The sequence below is a fragment of the Pan troglodytes genome, chromosome 23 (assembly GCF_028858775.2).
Source record: "Pan troglodytes isolate AG18354 chromosome 23, NHGRI_mPanTro3-v2.0_pri, whole genome shotgun sequence".
Taxonomy (NCBI): domain Eukaryota; kingdom Metazoa; phylum Chordata; class Mammalia; order Primates; family Hominidae; genus Pan; species Pan troglodytes.
This window is the reverse complement of record NC_086016.1, coordinates 45,565,358-45,590,712: the sequence shown is the minus strand read 5'-3', so window position 1 is coordinate 45,590,712 and position 25,355 is coordinate 45,565,358. Positions and strand designations below refer to the sequence as shown.

At 42.4% G+C, this 25,355-nt stretch overlaps 1 protein-coding gene across 21 annotated transcripts in view; it reads left to right on the top strand.

Moving 5' to 3' along the window:
- EFCAB6 (EF-hand calcium binding domain 6) overlaps window positions 1-25,355 on the top strand; it is a 283,240-nt gene that overhangs the window by 217,949 nt on the left and 39,936 nt on the right. For all 21 annotated transcript variants that reach the window (XR_010155956.1, XR_010155963.1, XR_010155962.1 and 18 more), the window contains 3 exons: window positions 6,084-6,239; window positions 15,296-15,491; window positions 19,065-19,256. Coding sequence is in view for 11 of the 21 variants with exons in the window: in XM_016939334.4 (XP_016794823.3) it covers window positions 6,084-6,239; window positions 15,296-15,491; window positions 19,065-19,256 (544 nt within the window). In the remaining 10 variants the exon portion in view is untranslated. The remainder of the gene's footprint in view (window positions 1-6,083; window positions 6,240-15,295; window positions 15,492-19,064; window positions 19,257-25,355) is intronic.

The following is a 25,355-nucleotide window of genomic DNA, read 5'->3' as shown; positions in this document are numbered from 1 at the left end:
AACATGGCTCATTTGACTTCTTCCTTTCCAATTTGGATGCGCTTTATTTCTTTCTCTTGCTTAATTGCTCAGGTTATGACTTCCAGTACTATGTTGAATAGAAGTGGTAAAAGTGGGCATCCTGTCTTATTCCAGATCTTAGTGTAAAGACTTTCAACTTTTCCCTGGTTAGTATCATATTAGCTATGGGTTTGTCATATATGGCCTATATTGTGTTGAGGTATTTTGCTTCTATATTCATTGTGAGGAGAGTTTTTATCAAGAAAGGATGTTGAATTTTATAAAATGCTTTTTCAGCATCTGTTGAAATTATCATGTAATTTTGTCCTTTATTCTGTTGATGTGATGTATCACATTTATTAATTTGTGTATGTTGAACCATCCTTGCATCCCTGGGATGAATTCCACTTGATCATGGTGAATGGTCCTTTTAATGTGTTGTTGAATTTGGTTTGCTAGTATTTTGTTGAGGATTTCTACATGTATGTTCATCAGGAATTTTGGCCTGTAGTTTTCTTTTTGGTAGTGTTCTTGTCTGGTTTGGGTATCAGGATATTACTGGCCTTATAGAATAAGTTTGCAAGTATTCCCTACTCTTCAATTTTTTTGAAAAAGTTTGGGTAGAGTTGGTATTAGTTCTTCTCTAAATGTTTGGTAGATTTTAGCAGTGAAGCCATCAGGTCCTAGGCTTTTCTTTGATGGGAAACTTTTTATTACTGCTTTGATGTTGTTACTCATTGTTGGTGTGTTCAGATTTTCTACTTTTTCATGGTTCAATCTTGGTAGGAATTTACCCACTTCTAGGTTTTCCCATTTGTCAGCATATAGTTTTTCATAGCAGTCTGTAATGATACTTTCTATTTCTGTCATCTCTAAAGTTGTAATACTTCCTTTTTTATCTCTGATTTAATTCATTTGGACTTTCTTTTTTTCATAGTCTAGCTAAAAGTTTGTCAATTTTGTTTATCTTTTCAAAAACCAACTTTTAATTTTGTTGATCTTTTGTATTGTTTTAGTCTCAATTTTATTTATTTATGCTCTGATTTTATTTCTTCCTTTCTACTAATTTAGGTTTGGATTTTTCTTGCTCTTCTAGTTTCTTGAGGTGCATTGTTAGATTGTTTATGCAAAGTCATTCTTTTTTTTTAATGTAGGCATTTATTGCTATACATGTCCCTCTTAGCACTGCTTTTGCTGCATCCCATAGATTTTTGGTATGTTGTATTTCCATTTTCATCTGCTTCAATACATTTTTAATCTTCTTCTTAATTTCTTCATTGACCATTGGTCATTCAGGAGCATGTTGTTTAATTTCTATGTATTTGTACAGTTTCCAAAGTTCCTCTTTTTATTGATTTCTAGTTTTATTCCATTTTAGAAAAGATACTTGATACGATGTTGACTTTTTCAAATTGGCTGAGATATGTTTTGTGGCCACATATGATGTATCCTGGAGAATGATCCATGTGCTGATGAAAAGAATCTGTATTCTGCAGCAATTGGATGACAGGTCCTGTAAATGTCTGTTAGGTCCATTAGACCTAGACCATAGTTTAACTTGATGTTTCTTTGTTGATTTCCTGTCTGGATGATCTGCCCATTGCTGAAAGTGGAGTGTTGTCTGCTACTATTATTGTATTGCAATCTAGCTCTCCTTTTAGATATATTAATATTTGCTTTACATATTTGGGTGCTCTGGTGTTAGGTGAACATATGTTTACTATTGTTATATCCTGTTGCTGAGTTGATTCTTTTATATTAATAATGACCTTCAGGTCTTTTTAGTTTTTGACTTAAAGTCTATTTTATCTGATATAAGCATAGCTACTCCTTCTCTTCCTTGGTTTCCATTTGCATTGAATATCTTTTTCAATTTCTTTACTTTCAATCTATATGTGTCTTTATAGGTGAAGTGAGTTTCTTATAGGCAGCATATAGTTGGGTCTTGTTTTTTAATCCATCTAGCAACTTTTTGTCTACTTTCAAATTTTAAAACTAGTTACTCATGTCTTTTCTTTTTTTTTTTTTTTTTTGAGACAGAGTTTCACTCTTGTTGCCCAGGCTGGAGTGCAATGGTGAAATCTCAGCTCTCTGCAACCTCTGCCTCCCAGGTTCAAGCGATTCTCCTGCCTCAGCCTCCTGAGTAGCTGGGATTACAGGCATGCGCCACCACACCTGGCTAATTTTGTATTTTTAGCAGAGACGGGGTTTCTCCATTTTGGTCAGGCTGGTCTCAAACTCCCGACCTCAGGTGATCCGCCCACGTCGGCCTCCCAAAGTGCTGAGATTACAGGTGTGAGGCACTGCACCTGGCCACTCATGTCATATTTTTAACATTTATAACAGAGAAAAAAATTGGGCTGCATATGATGTGACTACAGCAATGAGACAGATTTTCTTGGCACGATCTCAATCCTTCGTCTCCCATCCACACTCCTTATACGTGTGGCTCTTACCTACTGCTCTATAGCTCTGTCTTAGCTCCATCTTGCTCTTACCTGTTTGTGAGTCTGTCTCCTGTCTGTCATTTCAAAAGGCAAGATTCACTCTCTGTCCCACCACCTCCTATAGCACCTGAATGAATGAGTGAATCTCCAAAGGAACTGAGAATGCCAAGGACACAGGGATGAAGTGTAATAGCTCAACAGGGTTTAAGAGAAGAGCAGTTTGAACACACCCCTGAATTACGTCTAAGTTACTGAGTTATGAAGCCTGAAAGCAGAGAATTGAGTTTGTGAAATTTGAAGTAAAATATGTGCAAGATTGGTATAAATCAAATATGCCATAAAGCTAATGAAAAAGTGGAATTTATCTTTACTAGACAGGGTTGGCCTCATTACCCACTCGTGTCTTCTCTTCTCGTCTTTCCTGCCACTTGTGAGTAATGAGGCTCTAGGAGAGAAACCGTGCATCCTGGGCACTCCCAGTACACTCTTTCTCTGCCTGTGCCTCTGTTCCACACGGAGCATGGGCATGCAGCTAAAAGAACTGCGAGCTGCAAAACAATGCATTTCAGATCATCAAGCTCAGTTAACTAATTCACTCTCACCCACTCCCCCTTGCCACACCCATGCTCTCTTAGTAAAGAAGACAAATGCATGACCAATTTCTGTTTCCTCAAAAATATCGGCTTGTAAAAATTCCCAAACAACCTTGTCCTTCAGGATGGCCTGTTTTTAAATTTTGCTGTCAGTGGGTCTTTCCAATGAAGATTCAATGTTTTCAGGATTTTTTTTTTTTTACCTCCTCCTCTATACTGACACTCTGATCAGATTGACAGATTTGAGTCATGTTCCATTAAAGTGACCACAATTTTGTATCTGCCTCTTAAATCTAGGGGAATTCATTTTGTTTGGAATGCCCTAAATACATTTTAAAGATTAAGAAAAATCTTTTTTTCTTCTTGCATTTATTTTCCATGCCTTGCTCTTTTTGCTTGAGTCTGAGTTGAAGATTCAGAATCTCAGAATCAGAATAGCAACAGTAAATGAGCCACATAACACGGGCTCGTTCGAAAACGCAAATTGAGAGGTGTGCAGTTTTTCAGCAGCACCAGAGTGGGGAGGCCGTGTGTGTGAGGGGCTCTGTGGCCGTCCATTGGCCATAACAGTGCCCCCTTCTGGCCTCTGTCTTGTTGCCCAGACCAGGAACTGGACATAGACCCAGCGCAGCTTTGTCACTGAGTGTCGGCTGACACCGTTTCTGTTTGGCACTCTGCTGTGATCTGTGCTCTAAACCCTCATTTACTCTGTGCACATATTTACTCTGCAAGGGAAATAATTACTGCCTAGAAACCAGTCCAAGAAACGCTGAATGCTTCAATTTTCTAAAAATATGTATCTCAAAAAAATGTTTGGATTTTTTTTCTACCTTCATTTGCTTTCATTTTGAAGGATTAAGTGGAATATAATAGTTGTGATGACGAGTAATCATTCTGCAACATGGGACTGAATTCAATGTACACCTGTAGGGGAATCCAAAATGCTGCTGTTGGGATACATGCACAGAGCGGTTCCTGCAGCTCATTTGTATTAAGTACTCAAATGTCATGGGAGCCAATTCCAAACTGGAGGCCAGCAAGACAAGGGAGTTGATCACCTTGGTGGCTTCAAAGTTAATACCGCTCTCCTTCACCACCCTGAATATTCCCACTGAATCTCACCTCTCCCAGAGTCCTGACGTTTCTGTTCCTATGGATTATTTTTTTCTAGGCATCCTCTCCCACAAATACGTACCTCAAGTGGTAGACAATTACCACCAAAGATTTCATTTCTAGGATTTATAGCACATTATTTCCCCTGAGGAATAACCCCAAAGCCAAGATCAAGTCTGAGCCCATCAGACAGGCATATTACTCAGTTTGTAAGGAAGACATTTTCAGGGACCTGGGTAAGTTGAAATTATTGAATTTACAGCCAGTCCACCATAGATCAAGTGCAAGATTGTTTCTTCTTAAAGATTTCTATACTTTTTGAGTTCCTTAACCGTAATTTTTTTCGAGTTAGGAGACAAAATTTCCCAGACTGAAAATTCAGTGTCTCTGAATCACAGAGACTTGAGATCACACATCTCTGCAAGAAAATCATCCCTGAAGCTGGGAGCGACAGAAAGATGCTGTCTCTGTCTCCCTCACTGTGAGTGTAAGGTCCAGTCTTGTCCTGATTCTGCCCTGGGCTTGCGTGCTGTCCTGTTCCTGTTATAGAAAGTAGGGCTGATGACACCGCCTTGCAGGGCTGAGAGGTCACATGTGAGTGTGTGTACTTGAGATGGCAGCACGGCCCTTGATTTTTCCATTGATTCACACCACGTGGTGGCTGTTTCTTTTTTCTTTTTTCTTTTTTTTTTTTATAAGACAGAGTCTTGCTCTGTTGCTCAGGCTGGAGTACAGTGGCATGATCTCCGCTCATTGCAACCTCTGCCTCCCGGGTTGAAGCGATTCTCCTGCCTCAGCCTCTCGAGTAGCTGGGATTACAGGTGCCCACCACCATGCCTGGCTAATTTTTGTGTTTTTTAGGAGAGACGGGGTTTCACCATGTTGGCCAGGCTGGTCTCGAACTCCTGACCTCATGATCTACCCACCGCAGCCTCCCGAAGTGTTGGGATTGTGGGCGTGAGCCACCCCACCCAGTCAATGGCTGTTTCTTAACAATAAAAAGCCTGGTAAAAACAAAAACAAAAACAAAAAAAAACAAAAAACAAAAAACAACAACAACAACAACAACAACAAACCCAGGGGGTCTTTGGCACTTCATGGCCCTTGATTTGTCCACTGATGCACACCACATGATGGCTGTTTCTTAAAAATAAAAGTGCCTGGTTAAAAAAAACAAACAAAACAAAATGGGGTCTCTGGCACTCCCTTGCCCCAGCACCGACAAGGCCCTGTCCTTCTCCACACTCTTCGCTCGCTGCCCTTCTTCTCCTCCTTAGGGCCTTGGCACTGGCTGTTCTCCAGTCCCCAGCTGACTCTTTTGCATCCATCTTTGCTCAAGAAAAAGAGCCTATAGCCAAAGTGCATGTAAACCTACAAACCTGCAAACCTACTATCTTTTTTTTTTTTTTTTTTTTTGCCTTCAAACCTACTGTCCCACCGTGCTGTACCTCTGTCTTCTGTTTATTGTCTGTCTCCCCACTACTGGAATGGAAATCCTTCTAGGGATGCCTCTTTGATTCACTAGACATGTCCCAACACCTACAGGAGCATCTGGCATGTCATAGGTACTCAACTAGTGTTTATTGAGAATGAGTGTGTATTTCACATGTCTATATGTAAAACCACTGGCTTTTTCAATTCTTGGTTCCGTTTTTAAAGTACCGATTCTAGTACAAAGGCAAAGTTGTAATTTCTCTAATGTTGTAATTTTGCTAATGATGGTAATAAGAAAATGATAATGATACAGACTTATAATATTTCCGGGATATCTTTTAATGTCAGTATTACACTGAGGCTGTAAAACATCTTCAAAATTAGTTCTTAGATGAGCCATCAGCTCATTGCATTAGAATAATCATGCAGTGTTTGCTTTAAAGGAGTTATTTGTTTTCCTGATTTTAGGGTATGTCTGCAATGTACTCTCTTTCAGGGATAAGCTTATGGACCGCCATCAAGATATCAGCAAAGCATTCACCAAAACTGATCAATCCAAAACCAACTACATATCCATATGCAAGATGCAGGAAGTGCTGGAAGAATGTGGCTGTTCTCTTACCGAAGGGGAGCTGACCCGTCTGCTAAACAGGTCTTTTTGGACTCAGTTAAATATGTTTCTCATGGCCCTGAAAAACATACTGGAGAATTGCCTTTGTTTCTTCTGTATGTCCGCCCAAACAGCCTTCTGAGATGAAAATACCCTCCATGTCTTCCTGTTTGCTGGGATACATTAGAATGGGTTTGAGTCTACCCAAAGCAATAGAAGAAAGCCCCCTGACAAATGCATAACTTTTCCTGATATGTCTTAGCAGCAGTGCCACCATTTCTTAACATTAGTGGGGGTTTTTTTGTTTACTTGGTTGTTTTGTTTTTTTGAGATGGAGTCTCGCTCTATCACCCAGGCTGGAGTGCAGTGGTGCGATCTCAGCTCACTGCAACCTCTGCCTCCTGGGTTCAAGTGATTCTCGTGCCTCAGGCTCCCAAGTAGCTGGGATTACAGGTGTACACCACCACGCCTGGCCAATTTTTGTATTTTTAGTAGAGAGGGGGTTTCACCATGTTGGCCAGGCTGGTCTCAAACTCCTGACCTCAGGTGATCCGCCCACCTCAGTCTCCCAAAGTGCTGGGATTATAGGCGTGAGCCACTGCGCCCGGCCAATGTCCCTACTTCTAAGTGACAGGCATATATTGCTACTTCTTGATTTTTCACTTTTAGGCAGTTTCTATTTGACTTACTACCAAGAAAATGTGAGTTTAACTCTTTTCACCCATCCCATGCCACCAACCATCTCAGCCCCCTCAGCCTCCGTTACCTCATGGAAACACAAGAAAACTTACCTCCGCATGCCACATGCCTATCGTATTGCTGCGTCAGTTTTGGTTCGCTCCACATTCTAGATCTACATTTGCTGTGACTAGCTCATCACTTTTCTTTTCTACATAGCACTTTTTCCCTGAAGTCAAATTATCCTATTTCTTCTGTTCATTTAGTTTCCTATGTACTTATTCTCCTACTAATTAAATCCCCAATTTAATCTCTTTCCAATCCATCGAGACACGTCAGCTAATCTGTCAGCTTCATCTTCTTGAAGATTGCCCTTTTCATGTTCTTCAATTCTTAGAAAGTTTCTTGACTTATTTTATTAATGAATTCCTCCCCTGTTCTATTTTTTCTGAAACTCCTATTGTTACTGAATATTGAACTGCCTGGACTGTTCTCTCACATATTTTAAATCTTTTTTTCTTCTTTCTCTTTTTCTACCTTCTGGGAGATTTCCTCAATTTTAGCTCCCAGTCCTTCTTTGAGATTTTTGTTTCTGCTACCATACTTATATTTCTAATTACTAGAGCTCATTTTAGTTCTCTGTGTGTTCCTTTTTTATAACATCCTACTCTTGTTTCATGGATGTGCTATCTCATTTCTCTGAAGGTATTAACAATAGGCTTTTAAAAAAAGTTTGCTTTACCAGATAAGTCTCTCCTCAGTGTTGCTTTTTAAAACTATTACTCATGTTGGATATTTTCTTCAAAAATATGTCCATACTAAGAGTGGAGGACGGGGCACTGAGGTGCAGATTAGAAGTTCTACACAGATAGGTGGAGCTTGTTGACTTTGGATTGAAATGTATGGTAATCTGGCTTGAAGTTTTCTTGGGGGCCCCCAATGTCAGTATCTTTAATACTTTTTGTTTGGCCTTTTCAGATTTACCAGAGAATAGACTTGCCAAACAAAATACAAGATGCTCAGTTAAATTAGGACTTAAGATAGACAATAATTTTTAAATATGTCTCATGTAATATTTGAGTTATACTAAAAATTTTGTTGTTTATCTGAAATTCTAATTCAACTATGTATCCCTGTAGATTTGGTATGTTGATTTGTTTATTTGTTTGCTAATTGGGCAACCCAATGAGAGAAGACTCTTTGGTCTCCTGTTGTCAACACTCTAGGAACTGACTGGGCACAGAAGGCTGGATATTTCACCAGTCACTGTGGTAAGCTGAATCATCCCTCCCAAAGATATACAGGTCCTGATTCCTGGAATCTGTGGGCATTACCTTACTTGGAAAAAGGATCTTTTTAGATACACACAACTAAGCTAAGGACCTGGAGAAGGGAAGATGAGCCTGGATTATCTGGATGGGCCTTCAATGCCATCACAGGTGTCCTTATAAGAGGGAGGCAGAGGGAGATTTGACACAGACAAAGAGAAGGCCATGTGACCAGGGAGGCAAAGAGTAGAGTGATGTGGCCACAAGCCAGGGACTGCCAACTGCTCCCAGAAGCTGAAAGAGGCAAATAACAGATTATCTTCTAGAATCTCCAGGGAAAGTACAGTCCTGCCAACAACAGGGAACTCATTTTAGATTCTGGTGTCCAGAACTGTAAGAGAATCAATGTGTGTTGTTTAAGCCACCAGGTATGTACTATTTTGGTACAAAGCCATAGGAAACTAACAGTCAGTGTATACACTTTTTATTAATCCTCCCCTTTTCATTAAGAACCCTCCCTACCTTGGACTAGGACAGATGCCCTCCTGCTCAGAAGCAACATCTCCGGAGAATATATCTCCAGGTCTTCCATTAGGGTTGGGAGGGACAGGCACCCAGACACGTGAAGTCTGGCAAGAGGTCTGGGGTCTGCTTGCTTCCCAGTCTTTTAATCAACCCTATTTTAACTCCTCCTTTAGCTCCACTTCTAGATATCCCTGATATCATCAGTTCCAGAGCCTCTGAGGGTATTTGCAGGACATATCAGATTTTCTGTCTTCCACATTCCCTCTGTTTGTTTTAGGAAGTGATTTCTTAGATTCTGATACATCTATTCCCATTATCCATAGATGCTCCAGCAGCTGTTCTCTTCTTCCACATACTCCTAGTCCTTCGGAGTTTATGCCAGCGGTCCCCAAACTCCAAGCATCAGAACCATTGCAAGGGCTCATTAAAACTCAAGATTGTTGGGTCCCTCCCCCAAAGTTTCTGATTCAGTGGGCTCGGGAGTGTGCATTCATAACAAGGGCTCAGGTGATGCTGATGCTGCTGGACTCTTGCACCCCACCTTGAGAACCACTGTTTTATACCTTTTTAAAACTCCCTTTTCTGTCATTTTAGAAGAGTTTTGAGTGGTAACAGAACTAGATATGTGTGTTCAAGCCACTTTATTTAACTGGAAGTCTTATTCTCATACACTTTTACCCTGAAACAACTTGAGCTAATTGCCTTCTCTGACTCCTATTTCTGTCTGTATAATTTAGCCGTGCTGACAGAATGCATGACTCTTATGTCCCTCACTTTGTAAGGGGAGAATATTAGCACCCCTTTCCTCTTTAAAACATTGTTTATCCCTTGAGCCCAGGAATTCAAGGCTGCAATGAGCTGTGATTGCACCACTGTACTCCAGCCTCACAAAAAAAGCGAGACCACGTCACAAAAAAAAAAAAAAAAAAAAAATCAGTTGTTGCTCAAGAGTTTACAGTATACATTTAGAGCTAGCCTAAGCCCACCTTTAAGTAACATAATACAACTTAATGGGAAGTACAGGAAACTTATAAAAGGGTATTTCCAATTTCTCCCTTCTGTACCTGATAACATGGCTGTCATTCATTTACCCGTGTGCTTTAATCACCCAACACATGGTTGTTATTATTACTCCATTGATCAACTAAGAGTGAGAAAAAAAAGATGTTATTTTACCGTTATTTATTCCTTCTCCGACACCCTTCTTTTCTTGATGTAGATATGTATGATTTTCCTTCTCTCTGGAGAATGTCTTTTTACATTTCTTGAAGGATAGGGCTGCTGGTAATGAAGTCTCTCAGTTTTATTTGTCTGAGAAAGCCTTTATTTCTCCCTTATTTCTGACAGAGAATACTGGATTTAGCATTCTAGGTTTAAACTGTTGAAATATTTCAACACTTCAAATATTTCAGTCCACTCTCCTCTTGTTTGCATGATTTCTGGCAAGAAGCCTGATGTATTATAATTCATTATCTTTGTTTCTCTATAGATAAGGGTGTTTTCCTAAGATTTTCTGGCTTATTTCAAGATTTTCTCTTTGTCTTTAGTTTTCTCCAGTTTGAATATAGTATGTTTAGGTATAGATTTGGGGGGATTTATCCTGCTTGGTGTTCTCTGAACTTCCTGGATGTGTAATTTGCTGTCTGTCATTAATTTTGGGAATGTTTCTACCATTATTAATTAAAATGGGTTTTTGTTTTTGTTTGTTCTCTTGTTTTGTTTCTTTGTTTGTTTGCTTATTTCTCTTTCTCTTTCTGGTATTCCAATGATGCAGGTGTTACACATTTTGAAATTTTCCCAGTCTTTGGATATCTTGTCCTATCCACCCTCTCCTCGTTCTTTTTTTTCTTTGCATTTCAGTTTCAGAGGTTTCTACTGATATACTTCAAGCTCACTAATTCTCTCCTCAACCATGTCCGGTCTGCTGATGAGCACATCAAAGCCATTCTTCATTTCTGTTGCAGTGGCTTTTTTTTTTTTTAATTTCTGGCATTTTCTTTTAATTCTTTCTTAGAGTTTCCATCTCTGATTACATTGCCCAGTTGTTCTTGCATGTTGTCTACTTTTTCCATAAGAACACTTTACATATTAACCATAGTTATTTTAAATTCCCTATCTGATAATTTCAAAATATGTGTCATATATGAGTCTGCTTCTGCAGCTTGCTTGGTTTCTTCATACTGTGTCTTTTCTTGACTGTTTATATGCATTGTACTTTTTGTTGTTGTCAAAAGCCAGACAGGAACTGAGGTATATAGGCCTTTAGAGATTTTATGTTCATTTGGCTAGGAGTTAGGATATGTGTAATGTTTGCTGTAGCTATTGGTGCAAAGGCTCCAATTTCCTCCAGTGTCCTTGTTTTTTCCTCTCCTGTTTTCGTGGGTTTCCCTAGGAGCTCCTTCTTAAATAGAGTATGTGTTTTGCAGTTCTTTCAGTTGTAATCCATTATTATTTCACTACAGCTGGGTTGATGTGGTGGTGAAATATTGGGGAGGGGAAACATTCTATAGTTTTACGATTACATTTCTGTCTTTTAGCGGGCTGAGTCCATGGGCTACAACCTTTAGAAATGTTTATTGGTTTTTTTTTTCCACTTAGGTAAAACAGGAATGCTAGAGGGGGCTGGAGTTGGCTGATTGCCCTTCCCCTAAAGCTAAGATAAGGCTCTCAGAAAGTCTTTTCCCTTGGAAAGTTGTTATAGAGAAGGCTGGGGACATATTTCACCAGGACTGCTCTTCCCCTTCCCCTGCCAGAACCCTGAGGGGATCTTTCTCAGATCTTCACTGTGAGAAGCTAGTGAGACTCCTGAAGTTAAAGCCCATGAAAGTGGTGGTGGGGGTGGGGAGGTACGTAAGACTGGGCCCCCAGAATTTCTTACTCTTACACTAGTCCACACTCAGCCTCTACCAATTTGCAAAGATTACCATGTAAGTATTCTCGCCAGCCTGTGCCTCCAAAGGCTTTTGCTCCAGGAAAGCAGGCCCCAGCTGTGATTCTCTGCATGTGCCTGTCTCTCCAAGTTTCAGGTTGACATTTTGCCCTATGACCTCAATTCTTCTCCTCCTCCCTCTGCCACTTTCCCCACTCCTTCCATGTCCAGCTTTTGGCAGCTACAGTTGGATTTTTCCTTTGGATAGGTAGTTAAATTTAACCTTCTGTCCTGCAGCCACAACCAATTCCTTCCTGCTTGGTTCATAGGTTGATTCTAAAACTTTAAAACTATTAAATACCATTTCATTATTATAACTATGTAAATATTTTTCAGTGTCCAGGTAATGAAGGAAAACTAGCTTGTTTTCCAGGGGTACTATCCCTGAGCCTCTAGCCTTAGTGTCAAATAGATTCTCTTGTAGATTACACCAATTGCTGAAAATCATTTCACATATGTCTCAGTCCCTTTGGGCTGCCATAAAAAAATGTAAACTGTGTGGCTTATAAACAACAGAAATTCATTTCTCGCAGATCTGGAGGCTAGGAAGTCCAGAATTGAGGTACCAGCAGATTTAATATCTGCTGAAAATGTCCTGGATCATAGATGTCTGTCTTTTCACTGTAACCTCATGTGGCAGAAGGGACAAAGGTCTCTCTGGGGCCTCCTTTATGAAGGCACTAATCTCATTCATGAGGGCTCGGTTTTCATGACCTAATCACCTCCCAAAGGCCTCGCTAAAAGGTCATTACCCTAGGAGTTAACATTTTAACATATGAATTTTGGGGGGACACAAATAGACCATAGCAATGTTTTAAATTTGTTTCATATCTATACTTTGATTTTATTGGATAGGTTGTTTCCTGGAGTTTAATTTATTCTTTATTTTCTTTATGATATTTGCCTTTGTTTTACCTTGTCAAATAAAGACAAATCCATTCTTAAGTAAAAGAGACTTTATCTGAAAAGACTATTGCAACAAGGAGAGGAAGATTATTACAATGGAGAGAATGCCCTAACCATGAAATCCGTAAGCATCTCAAAGAGCAAGCAGAAGAGGGCTTTTCTTTAATAGGGAAGAGTAAACAAGGATACAAAGAACCAAGCATGGGGAGTAAGATGAATAGATGCTATGACCAGACAGCTGGGCAAGAAACATCTTTCCTGTGGTCAGAGTCCCTGAGGAGCAATTAGGGAGGGGCTATTCCACATTCTGATGCTGGCTTAGGCTGAGGTGGGTCCAAGTTCAAGGTTCTGGAGAAAAGAGAGTAGCTTAACTAAACTGTGGTCAGGTAGTAGGTATTTTGTCCAGATTAGTCAGTGGGAACAAACAGTTCAGCTAATAATTTATGAGACAGAGATTGGGAATTTGGAGGGTCTATGTCCTTGCTATCAGAGGTAAACCTTGGGGCATCTATGAATCTTTTCTAGGTCATATGGGGAAAAGGTAGTTGTTTGCAGTAGCCTTATCCAGGGACATTAAGGTTGGGGTGATTTCTTTAACCATCACTTTTTTCTAGAACAGGGCTAAGATAATGTTTAATATTTTTGACCTTCAGGTTTCCCCAGCATTCTATTCCACTTTCTCCTCTCTTGAGTTTTTTCCCCTGGCATCTGTATCTGATAACCTGGTGCCCTCCCACCCCCTGCCACATTTTCCTGCTCTAGGTCTGTGATCTAGCATCCTGTGCTGCCTCCACTATTATCTAGGTTGGATCCCCTGTCTCCTATATCCCACATCTCTTTGTTTCTTGATTTACATTCTTCTTTTGCTGGAGTACTTCCTGAAGTAATCTCATAAGAACGGGTGGACAGGAAGTAAATTTTCTGAGTTCTTATTGAACTGAAACTTTTTAAATTCTTCTTCACACACATTGCTGGCTTGTCTGAGCATAGACTCTTAGGAAGAAAATAATTCCCTTAAAAGTTGGAAGACATTGATCCATTGTGTTTGAGCTATGAGAAGTCCAACGCCTGTGTGTGTGTGTGTGTGTGTGTGTGTGTGTGTGTGTGTGTGTGTGTATAGAAAGGAAGGACCATTTCATCCTCAAATGCCTATATGTTTTTTTCTTCCTTAAACAGGATCTCCTCTCACTGAATCTATTTCCAGCTGAACAAGAATTCATATGCATTCAATGAATAAATCATGGAAAAATAGCAGATAAATTAACTAAATGATTATAAGAGATTCTTGTTAAAACATAGTTAGGCTTGATACTTTTATAAACAACAACAAAAGGACTAGGATTTCTGAAGCCCACCTTTGAATGCGGGTGATCAACTTTTTTATGTATTGAAACCTTAATAAGGATCCATTGCACAGTTGCTTGTTTCTTCTCAAAGACCTCTTGATGATAAACATCTCTGTTACTTGTAATTATATGTAGATTATTCTTTTCTAGATCCAAAATAGACTTTTCTAAATACTACTGAGATTAGCATATGCATATGATTTTATTACTACATTTTAATACCACGTTGGCAATTTATCCCGCTGATGAAATAGTGTTGATTGTCCTTCTCCTTGGTGTCTCCATCATGCAAGCTGACCCGACGCAGAGCCTGTGCAAGGCGGCTCTGCAGCTGTGGGTTGGAAAAGCTCAGCTCTTGGCTCATCTTCTTTAGAAGCAGATATCTGAGTCACTGGAAACTTCTCTCTCCACCTTACCGGCATTCCAAGCTCTTCTACGTTGACACTTGAGCCCAATCCTGGCTGAGAGAAAGTTTAGGTGTTTAAGTGCCAGCAATTCCCCAGGAATTTAAGTTGTAGAAATGTGAACTTTGAATGCAATTAAACTTTATTTTAATTATTTTGCGTCTTTAATAGATATGCTATATGTTCCGTGAGACTTTTGGATTTTACCTCACAATTTAGTCTTCCAGAACTTAGGTAATTTCTTCTGTGTCAGAGTCAAGGAGATGAATGAGCCTCTGCTTCCATAGGGATGTCCTTGCTGAGCCATCGATGCAGGTGGAATTTTTATTTGAGAAAATCCTCAGCTAGATAGGTTTTGTAAAATATCTTTTGAGTGCTTTCAGCTTGACAACTTCATTTCAACCACTCCTGAAAGAGAGTTTAATGTATTTCTTACTCAGTTCCTCTTCTTCTTTTCACTGTCTTTGACATGTTTCCTCTCTTTTAAATCCCACTGCAATTTATGAGTCCAGGCCCTTCTTGGTTAAGGCCTCCATGACCCCAGGAGCCCCCCATCCAGACTGCTGCTCTCCCACCACTGCCACCACCCCACAGTCTCACTTCCAGACTGTCTTTGAGCTGCTGTCAGATTTATCTTCCCATGATGCTGCTATGCGAATGTCACATCCCTGCCAACATACTTTCACGTGCCCCCGTCATAGGGCCAGATTCTCAGCAGACACCTCCCTTACCATCTTCTGCAAAGCCACGAACCCTGATATCCAGCCTTCAAGCCTCAGGTCTTCAGGTCGGGCAGCTGTGGCCCCCCGGCTGTCAGTGAACTGCACTCTCACCTCTCATCACCCTGTGTCCTCGTATTGCAGGATGTGTGTGTCTACCTGAGAGCAGAGCTAACTGCCATGTCTGCACCTACAGCGAGGGGAATGGTGTCTTAAAATTATTCATTTTCCCCACATTGCCCTGTGCTCAGCAACTGTTGAATGAATAAGCAGTAGGGTGGCTTTTTAAAATGAATATGTTCTTTTCTTCCTTTTGGGACAAGTTGGGGAGTCAGCCGGCATGATAATGCTATCAATTACCTCGACTTCCTGAGAGCAGTGGAGAACAGCAAGTCAACAGGAGCTCAGCCCAAGGAAAAAGAAGAGAGCATGCCAATCAGTTTTGCAACGCTGAATCCACAGGAGGTTGTGAGGAAGATCCAAGAAGTAGTTGAGTCCTCCCAGCTGGCTTTGTCCACGGTATGACAGGCTGAAAGTGCTTTACTGTGAAAACTCATCTTGATTCATGAAAACACCTCTCAGCCCCACCCTGAAACCCCTCCCACCTGTGTTCATTCTCCTTGGGGTGTCTAGTTAACCATGAGCAGAGTTTTTATGTGGGTAAATGTGTATCCACTCTTCCACCCCAGCATGTGCTCTCTGAGATGGGAGTGCTCAGCATTTAGAAATGCTGATTCTGGGGTGAGGACATGGGGCTCTGGGCAAAAAAGGCAGAAAACAGAGGCCCTTGGGCAAGAGTGGGCTCAGCGCATCCTGGGAGCTCTCAACACAGCCAAGCACTGGGTCCACAGAGATGAAGGACTCAAAGTGGCCTTGAAGAGGTTGAACTGAGCCGGGTTGTGGCACAGAGACTTCATTGTGAAGTCCTCCAGGAGCAAGGGGAGTCACCTGAGTAGGTTGACATTCTACCGCCTCCATCTGCATGGTGCTTTAGACGGTGTATGGAATGATGCCTGTGTGTACGGATTGATGCCTATGTGTATGGAATGATGCTTGCATGTAGGCAATGATGCCTGTGTGTAGGGAATGATGCCTGTGCGTACGGAATGATGCCTGCATGTACGGAATGATGTCTGCATGTAGGGAATGATGCCTGAGTGTAGGGAATAATGCCTGCATATAGAGAATGATGCCTGCGTGTAGGGAATGATGCCTGCATGTATGGAATGATGCTTGCATGTAGGGAATGATGCCTGCGTATACGGAATGATGCCTGCATGTAGGGAATGATGCCTGCATGTAGGGAATGATGCCTGCATGTAGGGAATGATGCCTGCGTGTAGGGTATGATGCCTGCGTGTAGGAATAATGCCTGCGTGTAGGGAATGATGCCTGCATGTATGGAATGATGCCTATGTGTATGGAATGATGCTTGTATGTAAGCAATGATGCCTACGTGTACAGAATGATGCCTATATGTATGGAATGATGCTTGCATGTAGGGAATGATGCCTGCATGCAGGGAATGATGCCTGTGTGTAGGGAATAGAGAATAATGCCTGCATGTAGGGAATGATGCCTGCGTGTGGGGAATGATGCCTGCATGTACGGAATGATGCCTATGTGTATGGAATGATGCTTGCATGTAAGCAATGATGCCTACATGTACAGAATGATGCCTATATGTATGGAATGATGCTTGCATGTAGGGAATGATGCCTGCATGTACAGAATGATGCCTGCATGCAGGGAATGATGCCTGCGTGTAGGGAATGATGCCTATGTGCAGGGAATGATACCTGCGTGTAGGGAATGATACCTGCCTGTAGAGAATGATGCCTATCTGTAGGGAATGATGCCTGCGTGTAGGGAATGATGCCTGCGTGTAGGGAATGATGCCTGCGTGTAGGGAATAATGCCTGCGTGTAGGGAATGATGCCTACATGTATGGAATGATGCTTGTGTGTGTGGAGTACTGATGCCGTGGACTGTGCTGGTGTCCTTGGATATTGTGCTTGGAACCAGCCTCCTGGTGAGGTGGTGCTCCCAGGTGAGTTTCTGTGTGTCAGCGTCAAGAAGGGAAGATGCTATCTGCAGAGGGCAGGCATCGAAGATGAACAAGGCAGCGTCGGAACCATCCTGTGGGAAACCGGCACCCAGAGCCCAAACAGCCACAGCAACCCAGACTGAAAGATCCACTCAACACCTCTCAGTCCCCACAGTGAACATCCCTTCTAACATCACAGAGTCCTGGCTCCACACACTCTAGAGGGCTTCCCAGGGTGCTGGGGGGCCACAAGCCCTAATGAGAGTTCATGAGTCTTTTTCTCTTTGATCATAACCTTGCAAGGTGGGGCTCTTGATTCCACTCTACAGGAGGGGAAACTGAGGCTCAGCATGAATAAACCTGCCCAGGGTCACACAGGGACTATGGAGCAGAGCCCAGAACCTGAGGAGGAAGGGGAAATGGACTTGTCACAGCCCTTCTTTTCCAAATCCAGGTGGTTTGAAGAATTGAAGTCCTGAAGATCTTTACTAGAGATGTGATGTCTACTGCCCATGACTTCTTCTGAGGATCAACCTTAGTTAGTGTCTTGACTTTTGAAGAAATCAAGGCTAGTGACCCTTTTAGGGTATCAGACTCTTGGAGGTGGGAATCACTCACTCTCCACTCCTGAGATCTATTTTAAACTTTTTTTTTTGTAAATCACATCCCAATTTCCTTGGTGTAGGGAAGCAAGGTGGGCTCCAGAGTCCCGGTGCAGTGTGAGGGATTAGTGGGGAGGGAAGGAGTGAGGAGGGGCAGCCCAGCCAGCTGAGCTTCGCAGGAGGCTCCTCTTCACACCTGAGCCTGCCGCTGCCATTGCCCCTGCGGCACAGTTGTCTGTGTTCATTCTTATGATCGTTCTCCTTAACATTTGAGATCCCCACGGGCCAGGTACCTGGATGGGGGCATTTTCCAGTAAACTTAGGAAAACTTACACCTGCCCTCTGAGTTAAGTCCATCTTTACAGTAAAGAAGCTAAAGTTTAGAGAGGTTCAGGACTTATGGTGGGCAGCAGAGCCCAGGTTCCCAGAACAACTCCCGGCTAGGGGATTTCCCACGTACACAGCTACCTCGTGTTACCACGAACTACATGAAAATGTGAAGCTATCTGATGTTTTAAGGTTAATTTGATTACACATATGCCATCACCCTGTTGGGCCAATGGGGCGTGCCTAATTAGCCCCGAATGAGAATTAACTACAAGGGTGTGGGGTTTGCAGGCATGCTAAATTCTTCCTTTAAAAAAGATCTTAATCTACCCCTGGATGCAGATTTCCTGGTGTAATAAAAATGAATGATTTTATTTCGACAGATGGAAAAAAAATGTGCTTTCTTTTTATAGCACATTTTTGCACTTTTTCAGTTTAACTACTCTACTGTAGGATTCGCAACGTGTGCCCCCGCCGCTCCAGTGCAGACCCAGGGCAGCTTCTCATGATGCGAGGCCACTCAGGCTCTGGCCGAGACTCAGGAAAGGACAGCAGCCTCAGCACACAAGCCTGGCTGTGAAGGACAGGGGTGGGGTCAGGGTGGTCCCCTGATCCCTCCTCCCAGCTGCTCCCAAAGTCAGACTCCTGCCTTGAGACACCAGCCCTGATGCGATGCGGTGGGGTCTCTCCTGAGCCTCCTGTTACAACTAATTAACACTTAAAGGAAGTAGAATGTAAGGGTCAAGAGAGCTTGAGCAAGTTGCTCTCTGCTCTGCTCTGTAAAACAGGGATCCTGGGAGCAGGGGCGAGGCTTCCATCAGGAAGGTTACGGGTGCTTGGGGCCAGGATTCCTCTTTATTCTCCCTCCTCACATCCAAATAGGAGCAAGTAAGGCAAATTTCCTCTAGAACTCATAAGCTCCCATACTGCGTTCATATCGTACTTGTCTCAGTCCTTCAATAATGGTGCATTTATTTAGTAATTTAGAATTTGCAAGGTACTTTTATATACTAGGCTTCATTTGCATTCAGCAGAAACAGTACTTAAGGAAAGTGTTTTAGAAGTATTCATTTGACAGTAGGATTTGCCATCTTTTTTTCTTTTCTTTCTTTTTAGGCATTTTCTGCATTGGATAAAGAGGATACAGGATTTGTAAAGGCTACAGAATTCGGACAAGTTCTTAAGGATTTCTGTTACAAACTAACGGACAATCAGTATCATTATTTTTTGAGGAAACTAAGAATTCATCTAACCCCCTGTATAAATTGGAAATATTTTCTCCAGAACTTTAGCTGTTTCCTTGAGGAGGTAAGAATGTCTGCAGCACATAAGCATCTCTTTGAAAATGAGCTAAAATTAGTTTTTACAAAATGGATAATTGATTAGAACCATATCAGATAAATTGGCAATCACCTCATGTAATTAGCTCATTCTTAATGAAAAACTGGTATAAATTATATACAGAGTATTAGAAGGTGAATATGCATCCTTTACTTTGTTGGAAATTTTTATTTTATTTTATTTTATTTTTCAAAGAGGTTTGGCAGCTTGTTTTCTCTGGTTGATTTAGCATTCTGAGGAGTCTTAGATCCCAGAAGATGATCTGGGAAATGAGATTACTAAAGCAAACAGCATGAACATTTTTAAGGTTTCAGGTTAATAATAACAGCAGCAAACACTATAGCATGTCTTCTATGTACCTGCCACTATTTCTAGTCCTTTGTATATATATTAACATGTGTAATCACGTTGAGGTCACTATGAGATACAAGCTGTTACTATCCCCAGTTGAGAGATGAGGCCTTGGCACAGAGACATTAAGTATTATCCACAGTCACCCAGCTAGTGAGTAATGGGGCTGGTTTGTAAGCCTGACTCCAGGTTCCTAAACACTGTGGTTTTTGTGATTTTTTTTCATCTTTGCCATTTAGATGGATGTTTCTAAACAAAATACACTATTGTGTTGCATGCCTTTAAGCTTTATGTAAGTGATATTATATTGAATGTTGTATCTGCACTTATTTTTTCTTATAGTAATGTATTTTAGATTTATCCATGTTAATATGTTGGCTTTAGTTGATGCACTTAAGCTGCTATAAAAAGTCGGTGGCTCATGCCTGTAATCCCAGCACTTTGGGAGGCCGAGGTGGGCAGATTACCTGAGGTCAGGAGTTTGAAACCAGCCTGGCCTACATGATGAAACCCCATCTCCACTGAAAATACAAAAAAAAAAAAAAAAACATAGCTGGATGTGGTGGCTGGTGCCTGTAATCCCAGCTACTCAGGAGGCTGAGGCTGGAGAATCACTTGAACCCAGGAGGCGGAGGTTGCAGGGAGCCGAGATTGCACCACTACACTCCAGCCTGGGTGACAGAGCAAGACTCTGTCTCAAAACAAACAAACAAACAACAACAACAACAACAACAAAAACAGTCTATTAACTGAATATATGATTGTGAATAACATGCTGCCATTCGGTCATCACCCTCCTGCTAATGAACATGCAGGTTGTTCTCAGTTTCCTTCATTACAAGCAAAGCACCAGTCACCCTTCTGTGCCTGTCTCCTTGTGTGCACACACTGGAGCTACTCTGCATGGAATTGCTGACGGGAGGGCGGGTCCATGTTCAGCTTCTCAGAAATGGCCAGCATTCTCCTAAGTGGTTGTACAGTGTACAGCCCCACCAGTGGTACAGGGGAGTTCCTGACACTCCACATCCCTGCCGTCCCTTGGTATTGTTAAACATTTTAACTTCTACCATCTGATCCTTAGTAAGGTCAGACACTTTCATGGGTTGTCAACTATTCAGGTCTCGTTGTCTACAAATGACCTGAAAGGCTTTAAGCCCTTGGTTGTCATGTGCGTCACAAATACCTTCTGCTGGTCCGTGGCTTGTCTTTGCTCTTGTTTTATAGTGACCCTTGCTATTTTTATGATTATATTTTTTTTGTCATTTTAAAAGGAATACATATTCATGGGAGACATTGGGGACAATGCAAAAAATATACATAAAAAAGGATAGCAGTAATCTAGACCCCACGATGATGGGGATGATGACAAGAACAACCTTGGCCACCATTTGGTGAGCACCTACTAAGCTCTGGGCCCTTCACCTGCGATTTCTCATCTCACTGTCATGCCTGTTGGGGAAGGCGGAGTAGACAGGCTCCCAGAAGTCATGTAGCCACCTGAGCTCAGCAAGGAGTGGCAAGCCGGAGGGTTCGGCTTCAGAGCTGGTGTTCTTTCTATGCACTACCCTGCCTTAAAGAAGTTTTTTTTTTTTTTCTAATGCATTTTTTTACATAGTGGAGATGACAGTGTATATATATTCATGTATCCTGCTTTTTTTTCACTTAACGTTAAATTGTACCGTGTCACTTAAAGATTTCCCAAACATCAGCTAAAAGGTCTATATAACATTCCACCCACTCCCTTATTTTTAAGCATTTAGGATTTTATTTTCCAGCTTTTGCCTCTGTAATTTACAGTGAACACTTTGCATGTAAATCTCTATCTACATGTTGGGTTCATTCCTTAGGAAAGATCCAAGAAATAAAATAACTGGAGTCAAGGGATAGGAATAGTTTTATTGATCTTAAAAGCAGCCCCTTATATATATTTTAAGTAATTCTGTCCTATTGGGTTGGACTGTATGAAATTACCATTTTTAAAGTCATAAATGATTGAATATTGACAATTTCATATGATTTAAGCTGACATTCGTAGAAGTTGTTTATGTCCATTATATACTGTTTGGAATATGCTGATACATTTGAAGAAAATAATTACAATCACCCCTTGGGACAACTAGTATTAATACTTTGGCATGTTTGTGCCCAGTCCTTTTTTATTTATTTATTTATTTTTTTGAGACAGACTCACTCTTGTTGCCCAGGCTGGAGTGCAATGGCACAATCTCGGCTTACCACAACCTCCACCTCCTGGGTTCAAGCGATTCTCCTGCCTCAGCCGCCCGAGTAGCTGGGATTACAGGTGTGCACCACCATGCCGGGCTAATTTTTGTATATTTAGTAGAGATGGGGTTTCTCCATGTTGGTCGGGCTAGTCTCAAACTCCTACCTCAGGTGATCCACCAGCCTCGGCCTCCCAAAGTGCTGGGATTACAGGCATAAGCCACCGTGCCCGGCCCCTTTTTATTATATGAATGTCCTTTAGGAGTGGGGCTGAGACAGACCATGTATACTGCTGAGTTTGGGGGTTGTGTTCTGAACTCTTGCAAGTCTTTTTTTTAACAAACATTTTTCATTTGTATCAAAGTAACATATGCCCATATAGAAATAAAATTGAATTGTTGCAAAAGATTTAAAAACAGAGATCACTTGACTCACCCATTTAACCTCCAGTCCTGCTCCCCAAGAACAATCACTTTTATTTTGTTTTTTTGCTGTTTCTTCAGCTGCATATATTCCTGTCTCTCAATAATATTCTTACCCTGCCATTTCCTAAATGATCAGTCTTAGGCGTTATTCACCAATGTGCTGATTTGATAGATGAGGGATCCCACTCTCCTCTTCCAGCTCCGCTGGCCTCACCTCCGGGGTCCCCTGGCCTGTTCTCTCCTGCCTTTTCGCCTCCTGTGGTAGCACTGGCATTCTCTGGGGTCTTCATTTTCCTCTAAAGCATGGATTCCATCTAGCATGTGCCATTCCATCGTGTGGGTTCATTCACTCTCTCATGACACGTGTTTCCTATGGCCCATGTGTACCAGGTGCTGAGCTGGGTGCCAGGTTTAGCAGCAAAGTAAACAAATGCAGTCCCTGCCTCCAGAAGCCCCCATTCTAGCGAGGGGGACAGAGCAGGAGTGAGTGACTCAGTCACATGTCAGGTTCCAGCAGCAGCTGGGAGAAAAATGGAGCAGAGCAGAAGGGAGGGCCTGTCGAGGGGCGACATCCGAGCGACAAGGAGGGGAGGGAGTGAGCAGTGACATCGGACAAGGGACTGGCCGGCACCGCTAGTGCGATGGCATCCACAGGAAGGGGCCAATTGGTTTGGGGGCAGATGAAGGAGAGGTCTAAGGAGATGGGGCCAGGGAGCGAAGGAGCCAGGCGGCCGTAGGCTTGGGGTCCTTGTAAAGACTTTGGCTTTGACTCTGAGTGACATGGGGACTGTCTTGGGCTGCTCAGGAGCTATAGCAAGATACCCCTAAAGGACCTGCAAGTGGAGAAGACTGGGCTTGAAGCTCCATGTCTGCTGTCCCACCTCAGCGAGGCTTGAGTGTCCTCATGCACGAGTCGCAAGGAGCCTCTGCTGATCCTGGAATTGCTGGACCAAGGAGAGAACATTCCTAAAGCTTTATGTGCTGTCAGCTTGCCTCCTGCAACATTGGTTAGTTCTGCCCAGTTCGCATCACAAAGAGTTGCCTTCACCTCCAGAAGCACCTGCTCAACATCCTCATGAGAAAATTGCAGCAAGAGTGAAGAGGAGAAATGTGCTTCAGACAGGGACTAACCACGGTGGACTAGGAACCGTGGATGCAGAGGTGGCACTGTCCCTGCAGCACGCATCCCTGCACCGGCCACCTCCTGCCCTGTCCCATCAGTGTGCGATCTGTTTTCTGGGAATTCAATGGGATCAACCCCCTAAATTGGCCTAGGAGGATGCGCCTGGCCGAGAAGCTAACACCTGAGCTCAGACAAATCGGAAAAGCATGCATTTACCAGGAGGACGAGTAAATCCTTGAGCAAATGATTTCTGGGCTGGAAGGGCAGCGTGAAACTGCAAGGAACATGACATGGCAGGAGGAGAGGGGTGACCGCAGAGCAAGGGGTGACCGCAAGCAGTTCTGGTTGTAGTAAATGACAGAGTAGGTGAGAGTTTCCTTTTGTCCTGTTTGTTTGCCATCGGGAGCAGGAGGTGGTGGCAGAGACAGACCACCTGCGTCCTGCAACATTGGCTGCAGAGTTTAGGTCCCTTTGTCTGAATAAAGAAGAATCGCTGAGGACTTCTGAGCGAGGGAGCCAGACAGCCTCCTCCAGGGCAGCTGCAGGGGACGGCAGCCGGGGAAGAACCCCAGACTGCATTCATCATTAACTTCTCCAGTTTAACCCCAAGTTGTTGTGTTTTTCTAATAGAAGGGAAAAGAAGTAATGAATAATAGGAATAGTTAATGCATCATCCTTAAGCTCATTAAATATGATACCACCCATCCTTTTCCTCTGGGGGATGCACAGGAGGTAAGTAATTAAAAGGAGATTACCAAAATGTAATTAAGACAGTCGGCAACTCTCCCCGCAAAGCAAGTTCACCGTGAGTAATCCCCAGCCAAAGCAATCCATTCTCAGAGAGAGAAAAACTGGAATTGTAGTTAAGACATTGCCTAAGACCTTGAGTAAACTGAAAGCACACAGAGAGTAAAGATGACAATTTTACACCTACTCATAATCCATTTCTTATATTGGGTATGCCATCAAATCTGTCTTCCAAAACTGCTATTATTCTTAAGCCTCCTCGGCCTGTCACAGCAGCACGTGAAAATGATCTGAGCTCTTCTCACAGCAAGGGCCGCGGGCTTCCTGCCCCTGCTGTGTGGCTTGACCATGAGTCCTCCCCTGTCATTGCTCCTTCCTCATACTGCTTCGTTAAGCACCACTCAAATCAGACAGCGCTTCTTAAAGTGCAGGTCCCAGGCCGCTGCTCTGCAGACCAGCCCGCCCCAGGGCTCCATGGTGGGGGAGTCCAGGGCTCTTGCTGTGCAGAAGGCCTGGGGCTCATCCTCCTGGCACTGTCCTGGCCTTGAGAACCAGCCCAGGAGGCACAGAGGCCTGCGAGCTTCCGGGAAGGGAAGGCGACGTGTGTCTTTTCAGACGGGAGCAAGGAGTTGGTCCCATGCGCCTGGAAGCCATCACATCCCCTTTCAAGATGAGAAGCGCTGGCCTAGAAGGCATAAAGGAGGAACAAGGCATCGAAGCAAAAATGCTACCCAGTGGCTTGGTGAAAAAGCCGAACAGGAAAAAAAAAAAAAAAAAAAAGAGAAGACCTAAACGGCAGCACACACACCTTCTCATGAGATTCCCACAAACTGGGAAAACATCATCTGGATTTCTCTCCCCAGCAAATACCCGTTCTTCACTTCTAGAAAAACATTTTACATTCAAAGTGCCATGTGCAAAGTGTAGAGTATCACCTTGTTTTTAGAAAATCGTTCCTGTTTAACATTTCCCTTAAATCTTAAAGTGCAATTTCAGTTTCTTCAGTGAGTATAAAAATAACGCTCAGTGCAGAAATAGAATTTTTAAAAGACATAGTAGAAACCCATATAAAATCTTTCCACTTTATTACCATGGAAATAATGGAATTTTTTAACAAAACACATCCTTATTCAATACAGAGTAATTATTTTGTCACATTCTAGCAAGCAGAGAGCCAATGAGATCTTTCCTCACTTT